The sequence below is a fragment of the Cheilinus undulatus genome, linkage group 6, assembly GCF_018320785.1.
Source record: "Cheilinus undulatus linkage group 6, ASM1832078v1, whole genome shotgun sequence".
Taxonomy (NCBI): domain Eukaryota; kingdom Metazoa; phylum Chordata; class Actinopteri; order Labriformes; family Labridae; genus Cheilinus; species Cheilinus undulatus.
Window position 1 is genome coordinate 43097009 of NC_054870.1, and position 24334 is coordinate 43121342.

A 24334-nucleotide genomic window follows, 5' to 3' on the forward strand; every position below is an offset into this window, starting at 1 on the left:
TGTTTGACCTTTATTTCTTTCCTCCACACCAAAAATTCACTCAAACATATAACACTGAAAAGAGGAGTGAACGTCATTGGTGAAGTACTTCAACACATTTGATACGTTTGATGACTTTTCTGTAAAGCCCAGAAAATACAGCTCAGTAATCATTTTATTGACAAAATGTGTATATACTTAAATTATTCAATGAGAACTAAGCATTTTGGTTTGGCTGAAGCACAATTTTCTTTCCTCCGCAGGCCCAACCAGACCTGAGCATGATTACCTCTAGTTCATAATCATGGTATCTTAATAATACAGGTTTACAAAATGTGCAATCTCAGAGTCAGCACAGTGAAGGACAACTCAGAGAAGTAACTGCAACTTCTCTGCCTTTATATATTACTGTGAGTCATTTTGGCCTCTAACATTCTGGATTTCTTGATAATAAAGCAGGGGTTTTCATTCATGATTGTACATGAAGTCCAAGTTGCATATGGATGCTTGTACTAGTGCAGGAGCTACTGCACAGTGCCAAAGCCCAGCTCTTCCAGCCATACTGGGGCAAAACAAACAGGACAAAATGAACATGTTTAAAAAACACATCATTACAGAAACCCTGAGAGGACAATGCATGCGTGTATTGTATTTATTTATTTATCTATGGTTTATTTGTTAGAGACAGAAAGAATATACAGAGACAAACTGTAAATAGTGTTTATAGTCAAAGCTAATTTGGAGCACTCGTCCCTTGAAGGGCTTTTATGAGAATAAAAGTTAAAATGTTTAGAGCTGGGTAGAACATCAAACAGTAACAACACAGTTAGCTCTGACAGTATTATAGAAAAAAAGTAATGATTGCAGCTTTGTTGCTGAATTAGCCAGGATTTGTCAGGTGAGGTCAGGAGCTAATGCTGATTCTGCACTTTGCTACATAAACCTTGGTCCTGTGCTGCTCCGGCCCATGTCCTGTCTCTCTAGGTATCCTCCCAGCTGACCCGTCCATGACACACATGGCCGCCTTCGACGTCTGGTCTAGCCCACCGAGTCCCGGGCACCCAGTATGGAGTGAGCTGGATCAGGCCCTCTCCTGTATCCAGCAGCTGACCCTTCTCATGAGGTGGTGTCGACTAGTTCTCAAATGTCTCAGCTCAACCTGAGGCTGTTTGGGTAGGTGCCTGGTACGTGACTCCTCTGTAGGATTTGGTAGCTCTTGTAACACTGGTGAAGTTTATAATAAGTTCCAGCTGATCAGGGAGAGAGTTCCAGAATTGTAGAAAATGCTGTATTAAATCTATATTAAACAAATATGTAAAAATGTGTCATTTTAGTTTTTTGAGAGTTCAACAAATCAACATGTTACAGTGGAAAAAGCAACTTTTTTCCCCAAGAATAGGTGATAAATAACTTCAGAAAATTACCGATTATCACAACAGGAGTTAAATACATGGTAGTGTGTCAGCTCAGGGCTTCTGTACATCTTACTTTTTGCAGGATTTTTTTTTTCCAAGGAAACAACTCCACAACCCTAACCCTGCAGTTGAGAACCACTGATTTAAAGTTTGACAATTCCGTTAAACATGTATAGTATGACCAAAACACATTTTATATGCGTGCCTTGTTACAGAATCATCCCTTTCGAGGACTTGAAAAGAAGAGAATGTGTCGTGGTATTCTTTGTCAGTTAAAAAAGGAAATGCAGTATACTGGCTGGCCAATGGATTCTATAAATATTTTCTGTTTTTAATCAGTTGATCAAGAACCAAGTTATTTCTAAATCATGATGAATCTCAGAATTTGTTGCTAATCATGATTTGTCACCATCTTTCAGTCACAGTTTGAAATTCCACTATTTTGCATTTAAAATGTTTTGTTTCAGGTAAGATTTCTTTCTAACTGAGAGTAACTGACTTCCTGTTTGTATACAGACCTTTTATTTTGAAAGAAAAGTTTATGACCTTAATTTAACTGTGGAAAAAGGAACTTGTTATGGATTAAAAAGGAATATAAGGGAACAGTAAAAGGTAAATTTTTAAAACAAATGGTTCAAATGATTTTTGACTAGTTCTCATAGCTGAGATTTTTTTTTTAGAGTGAAGTGAGAAATAAAGGAGCAGTGGTGGAAAAACAATGCACTAAATATGATAAACACCCCAAATTGGTTGCTTAATTTTAGTCAAACCTTTTATAATAAAGAGCAATGCAGCTGTAAATTTTGCATGAAATTTGGAGTCCCTCTCTCTCTACTGACTGTCATGAGCCAAACAACCAGCAAGATTCATGCAGCTTGGGTCTGCTTTTTCCCTCATTTTCTTTTACTCGGTAACAGATGCTGTGCACAAAACAGTGAAGTAAAATACAGCCCCCATAAAGCACCAATACACAAAAAAGCTACTCAGTTACAATAATGTGAGTAAATATAATGTGCTACTTTCAAACCCTGAGCTGCAAAAAAGAAAGAAGTAAAACTGATGTAAAATACATGCAGAGTTTGCCTGTCTACACTGACAGAACATGTACAGTAAATCAACTGTACTTAGGGTAGGGTTATAATTGTAAAAGAGTGTACAGGCTGTAGAATATTATAGGCTGTGTTAAGCTGTTATACACATTTTTTCAAAACTACGCATCCTGATGTCATAAAAGATGTAGGGTCATTTTTTACTGACAACATCCAGTGAATTTGGCAACTGGGGAACACTTATTTACTTCTTTTTTTTTTAATCCTTTATCAGTCTTTCCTCTGTTTTTTGCATATCCTTAAACATGCTCGAGGTCACAGAGCTGGCCACAACCTGGACATTCATTTGCTTTAATAGGAGTGAGAAAAAACTTCTTGTGAGTTAAGCTTTCCGCTGATAGATTTCATAGAAATGTTTCTCTATAACCACTTGCTATGTTTTGGAAGTAAACTCATGACATTATTACACTTTAACCCAAACCTTCAATCAGTATTTATAGAAAAAAGCGGCCAATTAGGGTAGTAGACATTAAGACATAAATGCGTCTCTTGTGCTTTAGAAACAATAGGTGGCAGCAGTGAGTCCTCCTCCCTCTGTTTAGGTGAATGAAACCCCCAAAGCCCCCCGGCTGTAATGTGATTCTTGCGCCTCAAAACCACTTGCGTCTCTCCATGACCGCGTCAAAGCGTCACTGAGGTTGAAAGAGAAACTCAATTTCCGGTTATACCTTTCAAAGTAAACCCTCGCTCGCCGTCGGCTGCACGTTTACCAGGAGTGGTGCTTTTATTTTGAGGGAAACTCCTCTTTCCCCTGCCCTATCCCGCCTCCTTCTGGTTGGCTTGACTGCTTTGACCACATTTATCTCCACGACAGTTCTCCCGCGAGCAACAACTTTGTGAGATTGACACAGAATGGAGAGAAGCTGACGCACCGTTATTTACCGGACCGTTAACTCTCCTCTTCAAGTCTCTCCTCATGCCATCACAGCCTACATGCTGCGCCAGACCAGGAGAAAAACACTGAAGAAGAGTTCTGAAAGAGTTTGAAGAGCTGACAATTCCTCCTGTTTGTTGAGGTTTTTTTCTTCTTTTTGGACACTTTTGTTGCGTTTTTACGCACGATGCGCAAAGGGATGGATTCTCTCTGGAGACTTAAAACGGGAATGCACCATGTATTTTATGTTTGTCTCTCTATTTCAGTGGCTTATTCTTATAATGTAGACTTAGAACATCCTTTAGTGTTCCGAGGACCAGCTTCTAGTTTTTTTGGCTATTCAGTGCTGGAGCATTATCATGACAACACACGCTGGTGAGTCCAAACTTGTTCCGTTTTTGGATCTGTCTTTATCTTTAACTTTTGTGTTATGCAGTGACTTCTGAAATGTCAAAGTTTCTCCCAGGCTGCATGCACAGACATTAAACACTAACTGATAGTTGGAGATTCACCACATGAAAAGACATTTCTGTTTCATACTTATCTTTTTTTCTCCTCTGGCGATGGGTTTTCTCTTTTAAAGGTTTTCTAGAAATTCTGTTAGATACTGTTTTTCGCGGTGAATTCCCTCTCTGTGTCCCATCCTCTCCCCTCTCCTCATGTCTGCAGGGTTATAGTAGGAGCTCCGAGGGCAAACTCGACCTACAGTAGCTCTGTGCACTCTCCTGGAGCTGTGTATAAGTGTCGAGTTCACAGCAACCCAGAGCGCCGCTGCACAGAGATGGACCTGGGAAGAGGTCAGTCACGCTACAGAAGTGCAGCCACAGGGCAACACATGCATCCAAACTTAAACTGAAGCTTTCAGATATATAGATATATTCATAATATCTTCATGTAGATTTAAATGATATAGATGTCAGTACCAAGGATTATTTACAGTGAGAACCACTAAATGATAGATTTGATCATTTTGTTAATTTTGTTTGATTTAGAAACATAAGTGAATATCAGATCATGCTCATATCTGTTTGATACCAAGGGAAAAAATACCTAATAGAAGTTCTAGACACCTAATAGAGGCACTTTATTGTTTATAATGAGAAGATGCAAAATGCAGGTAAACTCCCAGAAACTAAACTAATCAATCTAAACTGCACAGATATGTTGGCGATATTTGGAAAAGTGGATGGTACTGGATAGGAATGAGTGCTTCCAACATTTGTGTCTATTGCTGAGATATGTTGGCATCATTTAGAAACATGGGTTGAATTGGCTATGATTGAGGTTTCCCAACATTTGTCTGTAGTGCAATAATATGTTGGCATCAACCAAATTTTGTCTTAACTTGCACAACTACATTGGCAACATTAGAAAAAGTGGATGGAACTGGTGAGGATTTAGGGTGTCCATTACTTTCAAGATTGCATAAATGTTGGCAATATTTAGAAATACAGATGGATTTGACTGGTTTTGGGGTTCACACATTTTGTCATGGTTTGTACAAATGTGTTGGCAATATTTGGAAAAGCAGGTGGAACTGACAGGAAGTGAGGGTTTCCAATGTATGTCTAAATTGCATAAATGTGAGGTCAACATTTGAAAGAGTGGCTTGGAACTGACAAGGGTAGAGGTTTTCCATCACCCATCTAAATTTGCACAAATATGTTGGCAACATTTGGAAATGTAAGTGGAACTGTCTTTGATTGGGGATCTCCAACATTTCCATACACAGTACTCAAATATATAGTCAACATTTGAAAGAGTGGGTTAAACTGACTATGGGTTTAGGGTTTCCATCATGCATCTAAAATTGCACAAATACATCAGCAACATTTAGAAACATGGGTGGAACTGACCAGATTTGAGTGTTCCCAACATTTGTTTGTATTGCACTATTATGTTGGCAACATTTGGAACAGCTGGGGGATTTGGTGAGAAATGAGAGTTCCCAAATTTTGTACTGATTTGTAGAAATATGGTGGCAACGTTTGAGAAAAAGGATTGAACTGGCTAGGTTTGAATGTCTCTAAAAGCTGTCAAAACTGCATGAATAAATTGGTAACACTTGAAAAGTGGATGGAACTGGCCAGGATTGAAAGCTTCTAAAGGTCGTCAAAACTTCACGAATAAATTGGCAAGACTAGAACAGTGGTTAGAACTGGTGAGGATTGAGGGTTTCCATCATTTCTTTGTAGTGCACAAATATGTTGGCAGCTTTTAGAAATGGGGTAGGATCTGGCCAGGAGCACAGGTTTCCAATATTCATTTGAATTGTACAATATGCTGGCAGCAATTTAGACAGTTGTTGGAACAGGTGAGGACTAAGGGATCCAATTTTTTCCGTAATTTGCACAAAATAGTTGGCAACATCAGGTAAATTGGATGGAACTGACCAGAAGTTAGGTATTCCAACATTTGTCCAAACCTTTACAAATATATTGGCATTTCAAAAACAGTGGTTGGAACTGAAGAGATACAAGGGGTTTCTGACATTTGTCTAAGATTGCACAAATATGTTGGCAGATTTTGGAAAAGTTGTTGGAAAAGGGGAAAAGTGCAGGTTTCCATCATTTGTCAAAACTGCACAAATATATTAGCAACACTTCAAAAAGTTGTTGGAACTGGAGAGAAGCAGAGTTTCCAATATTTGTCTAAAATTGCATGTGTGTTGGCAGATTTTTGAAAAGTTGGTTGAAGTGGCCAGAAACAAGGGTTTCCAAAATTTGTGCCCTTTGCCTAGACGTATTGGCAACATTTGGAAAAGTAGATGGAACTTAACCTGGCACGCGAATCATATACAGCGTTTGGGAAAGGGCACAGCCTTTGAAAAAAAAAAAAAAAAACTCAGAGGGTGATTGGATGAACGTTCTGTCACATCTTTACAGACCAACCAGAGCAACAAAACATGTGACGTAGCCACCAGCAAGCTGTGCCCCTACCAAAGGAGTGAACTCCATTAGAGCTGCATTAATGTGAATTAATGACTGTAGACATGTCAGTACACGACTTTTGTTGTTTTTGAAAAGAAAGCAACTCACTGCTGTTCTTTGTTCTTCTTTTAATGAAGAAATTTCATCAAGTTCTGATAAAAGTGGCACTTTAGCAGCATCCAAGCTAATGTCTTCCGCACTAATTACACCTGCGTCTTGCTGATTGGTACTGTCACTTTCTAACTGGGCCCAAACGGTTCAGACAGGAGCTTTGCAAGATGGATTCACCTGAGAAACACGGAAACAGGCGTATCCATCTGCTTTGCAAGGTTAGATGGAACTGTAATGGGGTAGGGTTTCAACAGTTGTTCAAACTTGCACGAATGTGTTGGCAACATGTAGAAAAGTGGTTGAAACTGATTGAGAGAGTGGGTTTCCAACATTTGTCTGAATTGCACAAATACATTGTCAACACTTGGAAAAGAGGTTGGAGCCGGCAAAGGGCAGGTTTCCACCATTTGTCTAAAGTTGCACATAAGGTGGCATGTTAGAAAAGCTGGTGCCACCTGCCAGGGACAAGGGTTCCCAAAATTTGTGTCTATTGTGGAGATACATTGGCAACTTTTAGAAAAGTAGAGAGAACTTGCTATTAGTGAAGGTTGCTAGCATTTTAATTAGAGCTGCACATATATGATATGATAATGGCAGTTTTGTGAAAAGTGGTTGGAACTTAGTAAGAGTGCAAGCTTTCAGTATTTGTTTAAATTACAAAAATATGAAGACAACTTCTGAAAACTCTGTAGGAAGTGGCAGGACTCAAGGTTTCAAACATTTGTACTAGTTTTATCAGTGGGTGAAAACAGCAACTAGTGAGCACCAGTTCCATCCACTTTCCAAATGTTGCCAATGCATTTGTGCAGTATGGACAGTGCTTTCTCTCTTCTGGTTAAAATGTGACTGATTACCATTAAAATTAAGGATATTTTAACAGTAGAGGGAAATTTTGATAATGAAAATGAAATACTGCCCAGTATTGGGAGTTTAGGATTTCTGTTTTTGTTGCTGTAGTTTCAAGGAAGTCTCAGTATTGCTGGTTTTTACTAGGATCATATTAACGTTTATATATATCTTGTACTGATATCCAGGTAAAAAAAATTGAGATATGATAGTTGTCAAATTTCTCCAGCTTTAGGGCAGCCTTTGCATCCAAACACAACATGAAAACTAAAGAAATAAACACTACACTAGTTCACTAAACTCTCTCATGCACACACTGGTCTTTCCTGCAGCTCTCCCTTGTCCACTCGCTGCAGAAACTCCCCAAGCATCTGTTTTGTTTTATCAGAATAATGCAGCTTTATACTTTTCTTAACAGTGCTGAGCTGTTTCTTCACTTCTCAACCTGCTGAATGCAGAGATGTCAAAGAAAAAGAGGTTCCTGTGTGCAGAGGTCCATAAATATTATGATAAATATGATTTATGCCCTTTGCTAATATTTTCCAAGCACGTGAGCCAAATGGTTCAAACCCCCCCTGAACTGAACCCCTGGCTCTGCTCTCGTGGTCAGGAGAAAGCCGGGGTGCACGCATGGCTTTAATATTAACCCCGTGCTCAGTCAATGTGTCACCACAAAATAAACATGTACAATCACAGTGAGCGTGTCCGGCCTGGTGTGCATACTGACGCTCACAGACTCTTACAGCTGCATGCCTTTGTGCTGAATCAATTGTCTTCAGGGAGGATTTGGACTAAAATTTGGGGGAAATGGGGAGAAAACTAAGAAAAAATGTACTCTTCATTAAGGATTTGTACTTTTTTCAACACAGTTCTTAGTCTTTTATTGGCTTTATTCTCTTAATGATGAATCTTTATGTTTGCTTCTACCAGATTGATGATCCTGACTTCCTTTCTGATTTATGATCATATTAAAACTGGATTAGAATCACTCATTTAAAAAGCATTACAGAGTACAATAAGATGTAAATCAATAAGTTATGGATTGCATTAGTTGGCTAATATTCGTGTGAACATTTGACTCATGCATTTTAATAGATTCTTGGAAGTTTGAGAATTTTCATTGATTTCATGTGTTTCTTTGTTAGGGACAGGCATGTGATTTTAAATCAGCGCAGAAATACAGGATATAACCATAGTTCCTGGATAGGTGACACCAACAGATACGTTATAATCCCACCATGTAGATAAAACTGTCTTTGGATCAGACTTTTCATTGTCATCTGTTGAAATCTGCATCTTGTTTTAATAATATGCCATGTATTTGTCAAAATAGGTGACATTCATAAGAGTTTATGTTTCCAACCATCCAGTCAGTGAGTTTCATTGATTTTAGTTGAAATGTGCAATCTTAATTTTGACAACCTCAGAGACAGGAAATCCAGGTGCAAGTGACACCTAAGGGGTCCTTGTATACAGATCATTAGATAGTTGTGGCTTGCATTGATTGTGTGTGTTTCTGTAGGTCAGGTAAACATTTTAGGAAGTCACTTGTAGGTCAGCTGTGTGATCATAGGAGGGGAAGAGGTTTTTGATCAATAGTGCAGGGTTACAGCACAATCACAAGCTGTCTTTGGATGGATTTTCTCTGTCATGGCTCAGATTCAGTAGACAGAATAAATGAACTGTCTACTTGGGCTGCAGATCATCTTTAAATGTTGCTGTGCCAAAGCACGTCAGCCAGGTCAAACGTGGATCAAACATCTCAGCAGTGCACTGTTAAAATGACCTCCTTTAACCCAGTGTTTCTCAGTCAAGCCTGATGTTACCCTGACAAACAAAATAATGATCCTCATGCAGTAAGGCGTACTGATTAATGATTAAAAACTTGCTTCAGATCAGTGCTGGATGTCCGCCAACACCCAAAACCCAGATAACCATGTTGGAGTCAGAGACAGAGACCCTGTTTGTGCCTCGCATCAGCATCTGTCTGAGTCTAGTGACACTTAAAGACGCTACGGCTTTACTTGTGCATAACCTAGGAAGAGAAATGTGATCGTGAGAGGTCACTGGAGACACATTTAGGGATGCATGCTGATGCAACATGTGACTGGGTACATGAGCTCCATCCATACTATCTTTGGGCAAGGTAACAGCTCAGCGAGCGGTTAATTGCTTAGAGTGAAACCATAGGCATAAATGGAGAATTTAAATGAATAAATTGGACTTGTTGGTTTTATACCTGGTCCAGCTGTTTGAGGCAGTATCAGACAGATATCTGAATCAGCTGGTGCTTCCAAACATCCTACTAACCAAACAATACATCACTTTACAGAAGAAGTAGTTGGCAGATCATTCAAAGGTAAAAATTACTTCTTAATTGCAGCCCTTAAAGCTCCTTAAAATGGTTGTGCAATGTGAAATGTAGAAAATTGAATACTAAAAGCTGTAGTTCTGTTATTTTCTTACTTTTTATTAAATAGTTTTGAAAGGAGAGACAACACAAAGTGTTTCCAATGATGCTATATAAGAGTGGTTGGGTTGACAGAGCGTATTTCTGCTCTTTTGACAGTATTCATCAGGAGTAGTTTGTATAGGCACGAACGTCATTCACCCTTTGAAACGTTCCTCTTGATATCAGGTAATCAAACCAGATGTGTGAATGCTTGTTGTTGACGAGGCAGCTTATTGCAACCATCATCCTGGATTGCAGGACTACAAGATGATATCAGCAGCTCCAAAAACATGTTGAAATGGCAGGATTTGAAGCTTAATTTTTTTTAAAGATTTACTTTTGGGCCTTTTCATGCCTTTATTAGATAGAGGAAAGACAGTGAATAGACTCGGAAACAGGAAAGAGAGTGGGGAGAGACATGCGGTAAAGGGCCACAGGCCCGATTCGAACCCGGGGAGCCCACGTACATGGGTAGCGCCTTAAACCACTCGACCATCTGAACACCGTGAAGCTTAATTTTTTAATGTTAGACATCACTCCTCAAACAGTATATGTACTGGAGGGATGTACTAGTGGCTGCCTCTCATGCATGGATGGTGATTACATGGATTTTTAAAAGAAGAAGAAGAATGGTTAACAAATAAACTAGAGTGTCATTTATGTGTAGGAAACACTACCATGTCAGCATAAACAAATATGAATTGCATAAACATTGAGATGTGTTTCTGGTAAATCATCCAATTACAGAAAGAATGAATATTTAAAAAACTGAAAAAAAAATAGAACAGATATTAACTTATTTTTCATTTTGGGCCAAGGGATTTAATTTGTACAACCCTTGTTCAGTATCCTTTAACTCTTTACATCCTGACTCAGAGATGTTGCTTAGATTCCTTATCTTATGTGTTATTCCCTCCACGTTATAAATCTCATTGTTTCTTTTCATTTCAAACTAACATGCAGACTTTTTGCAATCAATAAATCTATCTTACAGTGCCTATAAAAAGTATTCACCCCCTTAGTAATAATAATAATGATAATAATTTTATTTATATAGTCATCCCCTTAAAAGTGACTGACCGAGTCTCACAATTAGTGAAATGGGGATCACATGAGTGCAGTGAATGTGTCTCAAGTGATTGTAGTTTAAAGTCACTTGTGTCTGGAAGGTCCAGTCACTGGTTAATCAGTATCCCTGGCTACCATTACACCATGAAGACAAAAGAACACTCCAAGCAACTCAGAGAAAATGTTATTGACAAGCATAAGTCTTCAGCACTGAAGAAGACCACGAGTTGAAACAGGTCACTTGTGCCGTAAGCCTTAATAAACTGCTCTAAAGGACATTTTGAGTGCTGACTTTCTCAGTTGTACACAGGTGAATCTGCCTAGATCAGGCCGTCCTCACAAACTGAGTGACCATGCAGGGAGACTAGTGAGAGACGCCACCAAGACACCTATCACTACTCTGAAGGAGTTGCAAGCTTCAGCAGCTGAGATGGGCGAGACTGCATTCAACAACTTCTGCTCAGGTTCTTCACCAGTCAGCGCTTTATAGGAGAGTGGCAAAGAGAAAGCCACTGTTGAAGAAAACTCAAATCTGGACAAGAGTTCACCAAAAGGCATGTGGGAGACTCCATGGTCAAGCTGAAGAAAGTTCTTTGGTCTGATAAGACCAAAATGGTGCTTTTGGCCGTCAGACACCAAACAGTGCACATCACCAACAACACACCATCCCCACTGTGAAGCATGCTGGTGGCAGCATCATGCTGTGGGGATGCTTCTTGGCAGCCAGCCCTGGATGGCTTGTAAAGGTAGAGGGTAAAATTGAATGTGGCAGAACATAGGAAAATCCTGTGTGCAAGCCTGACTGAGACCTATCCACACTGACTCAGCGCTGTGATTGCAGCCAAAGGTGACTCTACTAAATATTGGCTTGATTGGGGTGAATTTTTATGCAGTCACATGTTTACCTAAAATATTTTTATTTAAGTGACATTACTTGTAGAAATCTGTTTTCTGATGAACTTTAAAAAGGTTTCATTGTAAATTATTTTTTGTCAAAAAGCCAAATTCTATTGACCATGCTTGATTTTTTTTTAAATCAATAAAAGGGTAAAACATCCAAGGGGGTTAATACTTTTTAAAGGTACTGTATCTTTATTTTGAGTTGGTTACTGCTATTACTCCAAATTTTTCAACAGTTTTAAATCATAGAATAATAGATTTGATACCAAACTCAAAAACCCAGTACTGATAGGCTGTTGTTTTTTCATACTGGGTATTTCCTTTCAGTTATGTCACAGTGTTGACAGTTGCACAGTAACAGAAGAAATGTTGTGAAATACTCTGCATAACCCCAAACTGTTTGCTTTTTTAAGGTTTGATAAAAGTTTTCCCAACTTTCAGCCGTGTAAAAATCACTCTCACCTTCAGCAGGATAAGGAATAAACACACAGAGCACTTAAAGCTGACAATAGCTGAGAAGTAGCATGTTCCTGCTCTTAGACATCCTCCCTGCTCATGACTCATCATCTCTTTAACTGCTCTCTTTGTTTTGTAGGAAACCGGCTCAGAGAGTCGTGTGGGAAGACGTGTCAGGGAGACCGGGACGACGAGTGGATGGGGGTCAGCTTGGCCCGCCAGAACAGAGCAGACGGCAAAATCCTGGTGAGTTTTTTAGTACAACACCACTCTAATTCCACTGAACTCATTGTTAACCATGCAGTCATAAAAAACAGACCTGATTATACTGAGATCATTGTTGCATGTTTAACACGAACCACACTGTTAAACCACGGCTAGACTCCACATTACAGGCCTCTTCTCCTCCTCTGTGTTACAGGATTTGAAAGCACAAATAAAAGCAGAATTTAAAGGGACAGTTCAGATGTAAGTGGTAGAGATGGACCAACTGTGAAAATCAGGGTTAGCACCAATGCTGATGTTTAAAATAATAAAGTAGCCGATGCTGGTACTGAAGTTGGAATTTTTTCTGTCACTCCTTTTCATGATAGACTCTCATTATGCCAACATTTTCCTTCATGTTTGACCATGAAAACAGATCAAAGTTTGTCCAACAGGTGACTTCTTCTGCTCAGTAAAAGATCTCTTATTTGGTTCAGCCGTTAGGCCTGTCAGACGCCAACATTATTGTGGCTGAACAAACATTTGCTATCGAAATTGTTCATGCCACGTTATTTGCTGATGGCCAGTGTTTGTCAATAGAGCTGATATCCACTGATACTGATGCATCACTTCCTCCCTGATAAGTAGGATTAAATGAAGTGCTTATTAGCAGGGAGTCAGTATGTTTACATGCACAGTTAAGTCAGTTCAGACCAGGTCATTTTACTGGACTGCTGTCTTTGTTCAGGTTTATAAACACCATGACAAAACTGATTTCTAAACAGAAGTATGTCTGACTCTGCTACACTAGTTTCCAGCTAGTGACTGGTGCTGTTAGCATCCCTCCCAGTGACCTTCGCCTCTGGCTCCTACTTGTTGCTCCCTTATGCTTTTTCGATATATTAACACAGCCACCAATACATTATTAACTTGCCTTTTTTTTAAAAGCATGTGAAGTTACTGAATGGAGTTTATAAGAAGAAATATTTAGAAATGTAGCAGTTCCTTTGGGGTATGTGTTCAGGAGTTTACTTGCAATTATTGATAAAGGCACTACCCAACACTGGGTGCCTAGGACAGGGGTGTCCAGGGCCGTGGTGGGACTCATTTTCAGTTTGATTACCAGTAAGTTTTCAGAAGCCTGGTCTATAATGCTCCTTTAAACTGTAATGAACCTCCTGCCACTAGAAGCTGCTGTAGCTTCAGTGAATGGCTGCTGCTGCCTTTTATATTACTATTACTATAACAATACTAGGTAATGAGGGCCCACTATAATGAAGTGTTACCATTTTTTTCCCAATCACTTAAAGTCAAGTTAATTTTATTTACATAACCCTGAATCTTTAGTTCTGTTTTTTTTTTCTCTGGGCAACCTTTATTTAGAGCAGGTCGATACTGTACTCTTCATTGGCTGAATCCGACCGGCTCTCTCTAGTGGCTTGTGCTTGTTAGTGGTGATGGCTCTTCCTCACTCAGTCAGCAGCAGCAGAGTCGATGTTTTACACTAAGTTCTTGTTGTCAAGAACTTTATCCCGTCTGTAAGGGGGGGATAAAGGGGAGAGATTTCAGGGGCCCAGCTGAATTGGGGGCCCATGCCCAGCAAACTCATGGTTGATTGAAAATTGTAGCTGTGATAACTTTTTTTTTTACCTGAACAACAACAATAATAATAATAATAATAATAATAATAAACTTTATTTGTATAGCACCTTTAAAAACAGAGGTTAACAAAGTGCTTTGACAATAAGCAGAATCACAATCACAAAGCATCAAACACAATGGCAAAACATCACAAGAAAGACAAAACCCCAACAAGCCAATAGTGCAACTCCAACATCACAAAAACTAGCTGAACATTCTAAGCACAAAAAATGATGTCAATTTAGGAGGACATCATAAAAACCCAGACATGAAACATTTTGTAATAAGAGCGAGGACCAAGAATAAAATAACCACTCTCATCAAAACACCGAATAAATATACAAATATTTGTTTTATCTATTTATGCAGTAGTATATAACCTTAAAAATATAAAACCCCTTTCTTAAAACAGAATTAAAATGGGTTAAAAGTTGTAAAAATGGGTTAAGAGGCAAAAACTGGCAGGAAAAAAAGGGTGAACAGGGGTTACAGGTGGCGAAAAGGGTTTAAAGTGGAAAAAATTGGCATAAAAAATGGTGAAATATGGTTAAAATAGGCAAAAAGGGTGTAAAAAGTAGTAGAAAGAGGCCAGCAAAGGGAACAATACTTGGAAAAGGGCAGAATGTGTTAAAGGTGGCAGAATTGAGCAGAAAAGCTGGTAGACAGGGTTTAAAAGTCACAAAAATGCCTCAACTGTTGCAGACATAGCCAGAAAAGATGGGTAAATGGGATTTAAAACTGGCAGAATTGTCAAAAAACTGATGAAAAGGGGTTAAAATGTGGCAAAAATGAGTATAAAGTGGCAAAATGGTCAAATATTTAGCAAAACTGAAAAAAAAAAGTTGCAAATAAGGTGGCAAAAATGGGAAGAAAAAGTGTTTAAAACCGTTTGAAAGTAGCACTAATAATTTATTTCACCATCAGAACCCAATAATGGCTTGACACTCTTCAGCTTTGAAATGAAGTAACTGTTAGCCAGGATGCTGGCACCAATGCTACTGATCCAACACACATGCACTGATATCATCAATAAATCACTTTATCTGGGTTTGTCAGAGGACCAGTGAGATCTGTGGACGGGTCTGCTTGTTGTAACACGGCTACTGTTTGCAAAGAGCTTGTCTGTAATGTATACTTAAGAGCTGGTAGGCTTATAAATCAACACAATTCATTGATTTTATTCATAAACTTGGTGTGTACACTATATGTTGTGCCCTGTCTGAAGGTTCAGTTAATAAAGCACATGATGCTTTTCATCTTCATGCACCTACACTCTGAAGGTTTAGCATGTTTGTGCAGTTTCCTCTGGTTTTGTGTGTCGATGTGAAGGCGAGCCATCATCGTCTCTCTCCTCTTGGCTTCATGGAGCATCGCTCTCATCCTGATTGGGCCTGATCCAGTTGTGTCCAGGGTCAACCAAAATCTGACTGGCAACCATAAAATCCTAAACAATGATGTTTATTTGCTTTATGGACAGCTGTGATGTAGGCTGTTTATGATCTAGAAGTATAGTCCTGGTTTCACTAACTTTAGTAGAGGTGAAGTATATTAAAGTGGCCTCGTCATCCTCATGTTTTCCTGCATTTGGCCCTCAGTGAAAAATGTTTTTACAGTCTTGGCCTCATGCATGTATTTTTGGTCACAGAGGTATTGAAACAGGTATCAGCATTGTTAGATTTTTACTACCATATCAAAGTTTAAAGCTCCTGTATCCTGGCAGGCCTACGGCGCACAGATCCACAGAGCTTTTTGTTTGCATTTTCCTGGTCAAAGTTTTGTCTCGTGTAGTCTGCAAGATGGTTAGAATAATTTAGTGGTGTCTTTAGAAAGCTACCAGTGCATATTAAACAAAGTTATAAATAAAGGTTCCTCTTTGTTGCCCTAAATGATCATTTTTGCATAATCAAAGCTGCAGAAACAGCTGAAGTCAGACAGTTTTGGAAACTGCTTTGTTGTTACATAACACTGTGAAACATTTACCTCGTGTTCGGAGCTGGACCACTCAGTGGAACAAGGGTTTTTAAGACCAGAATTGTTGTTTATAAAAATCAAGAGGAGGGCTTTAGAGAAGTCGACTAACTAGTGGTGCTAATCTCCAAGGTGCTTGGCTGAGTGTTTGCTCAGAGATCATAGGGCAGCTGGCAGCGTTTGTTTAGGCTGCGGCCCCTCTGCGGTGGTCCCGTCCAAGGCTGGTCTTTCATTAAACGTTAACCCCCGTCTCCTGTGTGGTGGGTAATGAGTGGAACTCGCCGCCTTCAGGTCAGTTTGAAGGCGACTGCTGGACTGTAATGCTCCTGACAGGTGTGAATGTGGACGAATACCTGCTGCTGATTGACCTCCTCCTCTGGGAGTCAAAAAAATCACAAGAATTCCTCCTGCAGACGTCCAAATAACTGCTCGGCCTGATAAAACCTCTGTTCTCTTCAACGTGTTTGTCTTTGTTCCGTTTTTTATACCTAGAGGAATGTACTGGCACCAATTTCAAACCATTAGCCTTGGCTTTACTTGTCAGTCTGCTGCTCTAAATGTGAAGACTTCTTGGAGTTGTCAGTTTGGGGATTTGTGCGTAAAGTTGTACAACAACAAGCTTTGAGATATGATAAAATAAAGTGGTGGCTGTGCAGAGCCACGTGCTGCTGCGCCTGTTTTGTCTTTATCTCATCTGAATAGACTCACGTTTCTGTGCACCAGGAGGGAAACGGCTGCTTGGCAGATGTGTGCAGTGGTGATTTCATCTTTGCTCTCAGTGAGGGCCTTGTTTGTGACCAGTGAGCCTTTAAACTAAACATGATGGGGACAACAGCTTCCATAAAAACCATTAGAGACCTTACTGCTGCTCCGACAGAACTCTTCTGCTGCTGAGAAAGACTCTTTTGCTTTGTTTACATCAGCTGATCGGTCGTTTTTCTCTGCAGATCTGCTTCTGCTTAAGGAGGAGCTACGTCTTTAAAATATATGTGCCTCTGACATAAAGCATCTGGCTTCAGAGCTGCAAAGCACAGACATTCTTTACTCAGAGGTTCTGATACTTGTGTTAAAGAAGAAGTTCTTATTCAAAGAAGAGAAGACTGTTAAAGGAACTCAAGAGTAAAAGTAAAATGCATCAGTTAATAATAATATATATATATATATTTTTTTTAATTACTCAACTGTTTTGGTTTAAATAAGGATATTGACCTTTTAGTTTTATTAGTATGTTGATCTAAATAATCTAATCTAGTTAGTTTCAGATCAAAGTTGCGTTTTCAATATGGCAGCCGCAGCTGATTAGACTCTAGAGCCGCCTTCATAACCAAGTGGCCTACATAACTCAGGCTTTTTCCCAACTTTTCTACAGTCTATGAAATGCTACGCAGTGGGATAAAAGACAAGATGACAAGGGTAATGACCTAGATCAGGAATGTCCAAACTAAAGCTGGCCAACTGCTGCTGGTGGTCCCCAAACGTTTCTCTTCTAAATTCATGCTCTTTACATCCTCAAGAGCAACAAAAAGATCACCGTCTGGGAAAACTGTTAAAAAGGACAGTCAAGAAATTCAATCAGTATCTTCTGGTTTTTGCTTAATGAAAACTTGTCTTTTAAAGAGCACATTCATTATGTAGCTAAAAAGCCAAATTACTTGTTTTTTACTACAGGAGCAAGTCCTGTTTCTCCTTTATAGTCAAAAAGAGATTGTTTGGGTCTTCCTTTCTACCTGTCCTTGACTATGGTGATGGTTTGTACATGAATGCCAAAGGATGGGAAGCGCGAGCCGGTTCCAACTGGTTCAATCTATTGACATAATTTACATTTAATCTTAATGATTTGCTTATCAATGACTTACTTACATGTGCCTTAAAAAAACACGCTCTCTGGACAGGCAGCCTGTGTGAACAAAAACAGAGAAGTAAAGGAAGTAACGATGGCAAACAGTCACAAAAACAGTGGAGGAAGTGTGGCCAGGGCTCTCCTGCCTAGCAGTGGGTACTGCTTTTCCTCTACAATCCAGTGTTTTGAGTTTGAACTATAACCGCATCGTTGAGTCTGAGGGGACATCAGTGAACTGCATTCATCAGCTAGTGTTGCTTAGCTTTGCCTTTTCCAGATCCCCCCATCATGTCATGGAGGCGCACGGCCCACTTTTGTAACACTGTGGTAGTCCATTATTAATTGGCCCACACTAAATTCCACAAATAAGAAAATATAATGGAGTCCACCTGTGGTAAATTCAATTGATTGGACATGATCTGGAAAGGCACCCACTTCTCTATAGAAGGCCTCACAGCTGACAATGTTCTTTGGAGCAAAAACAAAGCCATGAGACCAAGGAACTGCCTGCAGAACTCAAAGACAGGATTGTTGTAAGGAACAGATCTGGGCAAGGCTACAAAAAGACTTCTGCTGCACTGACAGCCCCCAAGAGCATAGTGGCCTCTATTGTTCTTAAATGAAAGAATTTTGGCTCAACCAGGACTTCCAAGAGCTGGTCACCTGGCCAAACTAAATAATTGGGGGAGAAGAATCTTGGTAAGAGAGGTGATCTAGAACCCAATGGTTCCCACCGGGAGTTTGACAAAAAGAAGCTCATTCAGAGTAACTGTCAGGTCCTTGATCTGGATTAGCACTTGCCGTTACTCTTTTGGTCCTGTATGCTGCTAAAAAGTGAAGTTCATGGGCTCTGGACTTTCTGAAAATGTCACAAACATGCTGAACTTTCAGGGAAACGAGACTTACAATGCATAAATAGGTTGAAATGATGAAGAAATGCAAGTAAAAAGTTGTCTGAAAAATAAATGAGTAAAGCACAGATACCTGAAACTATTTAGGAACAGCAAACACTCATCTGACCCTCGGTGTGCGCCCACGATGTGCAGAGCTCTCATGTTCATTTAGTTTGGCTGTGTGTGCATCGTGTATGTGCGTGTGAGCGTGGGCAGCGAGGGGGCTGGGAGAGTTAAACACTGACAGGGGAAATGAAGTGAGCTCGGTCTGCACAGAGGCATCCAACTCTGTCCCCAGAGCCACAGGAGCCCCGCCACCATCCTTTCTGGGTACCAAATTATTACCACATTTACACATTTATGTGGCCTGATGTGTGCAGACTCTGAAATCCACTCCATATTATCCTGTTAGCTTACTGATCTGGGGAATGTTTTATTTCTAAAAACACAGAAGCAAAATATTGTGTTGAATTACTCGCTGTCAGTTAAGGAAAAGCCCTCCTTGTTTCAGCTGCAGCACAATAAGAACCAGTTTGTTCTCTCTCTTTTGATCCACTTTTTTCTCTGCCTGAACTTTTGGCTTCTGCAGCTGTTTGAAAGAGCTGCTTTGAAATTAAAACTTTCAAAACACAAATATTACTGTGAATGTTATCTCGCTGCACATTAACTGCTGCGTGGGAGACTCAGATCCCGAGCTGTAGATGAGATATTCACACCACAGACCATGGCTGTTATGGTCAGGGTTATAGATGGCTTTAATTCCCCCTCTCATTGACGATCATTTGACAGCCGCAGAGACGCGCTGACTCCAGCCCAGTGAGGACGGGGCTTAAATAATCAGCGTGGTCGGGACACGGCCGACTGAAGTCTGCAGTGTTTGTGTTTACAGATTAACGTCGTCTCTGAACTTGTTTTTCCTCTTTGCGTTTGTTTGCAGGCCTGTGCTCACCGCTGGAAAAACATCTATTACGACTCAGAGCACATCCTTCCTCATGGTTACTGCTCCATCATTCCCCCCACTTTGCAGGGAAGGACCAAACCACTCATCCCTTGTTATGAAGGTACAGAAGACGCACCAAGATACATACGATTTTCCTTCATTTTAATGCTGGATGTGAAGAAATGGTCATCTTGTTTACAGTAAAAGTTCTCTTTACATCTTGAGATAAGGACCTTCAAAGACCTTAAGAATGTATTATTCTGTGTAAGACCGATGCCACTTACTGGATTGTGAGCCTTCTTTTGGAGTCTCGATCTGGCATTGATGCATATCAAGCATGTTTGATATTTATGATTCAAGGTCATAATGCTTCCAACAGAGTCCCTACAACAATCGATGAGAGGATCAGGTAGCGTCATCAGCAGCAAGCCAATGTTGTCGATAGCCATCCATGTTTGTTGCTCTTCTGAAGTCATGTGATCATGTGAGGTCAGGGCGTCAGCAGGTCAGCAGGTGTGTGGTATCAGTGGTCTCACAGTCTGGCTGAGTCGTTTAATGTTTGCGCTCAGAGAATTATAAGATGAAAATCATTTAAAGTTGTCCTTATGTCTGTGGTCTCCCACGTTATTGAAATGTTTCAGATTTGAAAATCATCATCTAGTGTGTGGCCAGCCTCAGTCACATCCACCTCCACATCTGGAAAATAACTGAGTTGGTAACTTCGCTCATGGTGCTAAACTTTCTGACCAAAAAGGAACATGTGCAAATAAATCTTAACAGTGATTACTGCATATCAGACAACATCAAAACCCATTTAAACACAGTTTCGTCTGACTTATAGCCCAAAAGTACAATACCCAAGGGCATGCTGGGAAGACTTTGGCCAAGTTTTTCAAGTATTTCTTTTAAGAGAGTGACTGTGAGTCTCTTCCAGTGAAAAGAGCTTTAGGAGTATTTTCAGTTAATGCTACAGAGACATTGCCCCTGCCTGGGCACTGTGTCACACAGAACTTTGATACCCTCTGTAGTCCATGGCTGGAGATGTGGCATCCCCTTGTTCAACACGGATCCTGTGGTTGCCAAGGATTATTGGAAAATCTCTCCCTAATCAGCAGCATGCGTCAGAGTTTTTGGTGGAAAATTCTGGTTCCTGAATAAAAGTGCCAAATTGAAAGGATCCAAGTATAAAGGCACACCACTCCTGCTGTCCCGCCAATTAGTCCAACAACAGCCACAGGCAAAAGAACAAGTAATGATGCACACACACCTTCTAGTACATACCCAGTGTTTCTGGGAAGAGTTCATTGAGTTTAGCTGTGTTGACAGTCACTGTTAAAATAAGTAATGTAGATAAAATGTGCCCATTATAATATAGCAATCTTGTTGACTTATTTCCCTTTAGTATAATCTAAACAATTTGATCAGATATTATTCACTACCCACAAAAATTGTTGTTCATAGTGTTAGAAAGACAGTTGTTTAAACTTGATGCACATACAGATGAAAAGACAAGCCAGAGTTTTAATTCTACAGAACCCGTGAGAGAAAGATAAGACAGGAACAAATAACAGATTAAAGGGACATTTCTTTATTTTTGAAGTTGGGTTGTATGGGGTACTCTGCAAAAGTAGTGCCATTATCCTCAAGAGATTTCAGTGAGCGCTTCCCTTTAATGAACACTCAAAGTTAGGCTGTACAGGGTAGCTAGGAAATAATGTCACCTCAATTACATGTTATATCAAAAAATTTGAAGTATTTTTTTTTCACAGAAAGCCTCTGTTTTTGGCACTATTTTGCAATGCAAGCTTCGTCTTCGCGTACTTCTGCCTCAGTATATGCTATCAGCTGTTTTGGCATGCAAGCTCAACTAAAACTAGCCATTTCAGCTTGGTTTACTACTTCAACAGCTGACACACTGTTTTCATATGGTAAACATATTGCGTCAACTGTAGCTTGTCTAATTATCAGCCAAAAGAAGAGTAAAGCCACAGCCATGAACTTACTTGGATTGCAAATTTCAATTCAGCTCTTTTGGTTAAGGTTGGTTTTTATAATTTATCACTGAAAGGTTGATAAGGTCTGTAAAACACCAGCGTTCAGTAAGGCAGGGAACTCAGGATGGGGAGTGATTCAGGCTGGAGATGAGCCACTACCCTTGATCAGCAATGCCTAATGACAACAGAAGCTCCCCATGTGAGTATGAGCTCACAGTTTGCACACCTACACCACCAGGTGGATCTTTCCTGCTAACCACTGAAGTTTCTCCCTTCTCTGTTTCTTCCCACTGAGTCTCCATCTGCAGAGATTGTTCCACAAGCTCACAAGGTATCTACAGTCAAAGTCGCCCATTTTAGTTTTCTTGTAGCTTAGTTTGTTGATGCTGTTGCCACTGAAGCCCGCAGACCCAAACAGCTGGTCAGATATACTGAGGTGGAAGAGCACGTAACTGAAGATTGCACTGCAAAATAGTGTCAAAAAGGGAACCAGTAATTTTTTGGTTAATTTCTAAATTCTTCCCTACTCCACACAACCTGAACATACTGTATTCAGTGTAATGAGACTGGAGAAGGAAGTCTTAGATTTAGCGTCATGAAAAATGACTTAGGCTCAGAAATCTTTATTCATCTGAGAAGGCTAATTCAGTTTTGCACCTACATAGTGATGTGAATAAAAATATCCAAACAAGCTGATAAAGGCTTTTGCTGTTATATTTGTGGCCACATTTGAGCAGGAATTGAAAAAGACATCCCTTTTCTGTTGCAAAGGGCTAAAAATGACAGAATGATTGTTCAAAAATAAGTCCTAAAGAGAGAAGTTCAAACTTTCCTTTCTCACCTCTGCATAGCTGACCCCTTGTCGCATGAAGTGGGTGAGAATGTCAGTTTTGGAGAACGCTGACATTTGCATATACCTAAAAAAAACAAAAAACAAAGCAGCGCCTGTTTACCACATTACAGAGCTTCTGGCTTCTCTGATCACTTCTGTTTATTCCATTAATTGTACTGCTTGGAGTTATCTTTTGCGTTGACTAGGGTTTGGGTCCTTAGGTTTGTTCAGTCATTTAATTCTCCTCTGTTGTGGTTTTGTTTTATCATTGCAGCTCCAGCACTATCACTCTTCAGCTCTCACAACTACTCCTGGCCTCTCTTTAGTGTTTTGGCTCTGAAATACTGTAGCAGAAGAGCCTTGAAGTGTGATCTCTCTGCTTCAGTCCAACAGGACCGCTTTAGTGCCAGCTCTGACTTCTGAATGGCACACAGGTTGTTAAGCTAAATATACGAGCATTTTTCCAAAGGAGGTGGAAAATTTGTAATCCCTGTGCACCTTTGTGCAAAACAAGCACATTTACACAAAGATACTATTAATGCAGCTTTTGTTGAAGCACAAACTTGGAGTGTTTTCTCTAGCACTGTGATGAACCAGCTTTGTGAAAGATAAAGTATGTATAATTTGAATGTAAGTTCTTACTTGCAATAGGCCATGCTTACTCACCACATCCACCCTTACTCTGCCCTAAAAGTTTCTAGAACCTGTGTGTAATAGTGTTGATTCGCCATTGACTCTTCTTTTACCCACTCCTCCAAAATGATACCCTTAATGACACAGAGAAGAATCAACACATCCTTGTATTTGGACTTGTTTTGTTGTGTTTTCTTCATCCTTTGTGACAATGGTGTTTTCCAATGCGTTGACTGCCATTTTGTCTCAGGATCATATTGGAAGATCCAAGTTTCATCACATGTAATCACTCAGACTAAAATATCTGGGTATCCTTTAGTTTGTTCCAAAATGTCTCCACAACTTGTATTTTCCTTTTGATCAGGAGTCAGAAGTTTTGGGACAACTTGGCACACACTTTTGCCATGTTCAAGTTTTCATGCCAAATTTGCCAAACTGTCTCTTTATCACCTCTAAATCTGAGGCCATGGTTCTCTGCCAGAAAAAGTTGGATTAGATGGAGAGTTAGTCCTTGCCCCAAGTGAAGGAGTTCAAGTATCTTGGGGTCTTGTTCATGAGTGAGGGTAAAAGGGAGCGTGAGATTGACAGGCGGATTGGTGCAGCATTGGCAGTACTGCAGGCGTTGTGCCGGACCGTTGTGGTGAAAAGGGAGCTGAGCCGAGAGGCAAAGCTCTCAATTTACTGGTCGATCTACCTCCCAACCCTCACATATGGTCACAAACTTTGGGTAATGACTGCAAGAATGAGATTGTGGATACAAGCGGCTGAAATGAGCTTTCTCTAGAGGGTGGCTGGGCTCAGCCTTAGAGATAGGGTAAGGGTAGTTCGGGCATCTGATCAGGATGCCTCCTGGTTGCCTCCCTTTGGGGTATTCTGAGCATGTATGGCTGGGAGGAGACCTTGGGGAAGACCCAGAATGTGCAGGAAGGATTAGGTATCCTGTCTGGTCTTGGAACGCCTCAAGATCCCCCAGCAGGAGTTGGAAAGTGTCGCTGTGGAAAGGCACGTCTTGGTGGACTTCCTTAGCCTGTTAACCTGGCAACCCAGCTCTGGATAAGCGGATGAAGATGCATGGCAATATCTCTTTATCAATAGAGACTTTCTCTGTTATCATTCTTAAACTGAGTCATTGGTGTATTTACTGATTTGTTCAATTTCTTAAATGTTTTCAGAAGTTTTGATGTGTATGGGTGCCCAGAATATTTTTAATATTTGTCTTGGACATCCTCTCTGCTATCAAACACATGTG

General features: G+C 40.1%; 1 protein-coding gene across 1 annotated transcript in view; it reads left to right on the forward strand.

Moving 5' to 3' along the window:
- The first annotated feature begins 3322 nt into the window (after positions 1-3322).
- itga9 (integrin, alpha 9) overlaps positions 3323-24334 on the forward strand; it is a 110885-nt gene continuing 89873 nt past the window's right edge. The window contains exons 1-4 of the mRNA XM_041789043.1: positions 3323-3752; positions 4047-4174; positions 12280-12386; positions 19624-19747. Of these exons, the coding sequence (XP_041644977.1) occupies positions 3565-3752; positions 4047-4174; positions 12280-12386; positions 19624-19747 (547 nt within the window). The 5' untranslated portion in view covers positions 3323-3564. The remainder of the gene's footprint in view (positions 3753-4046; positions 4175-12279; positions 12387-19623; positions 19748-24334) is intronic.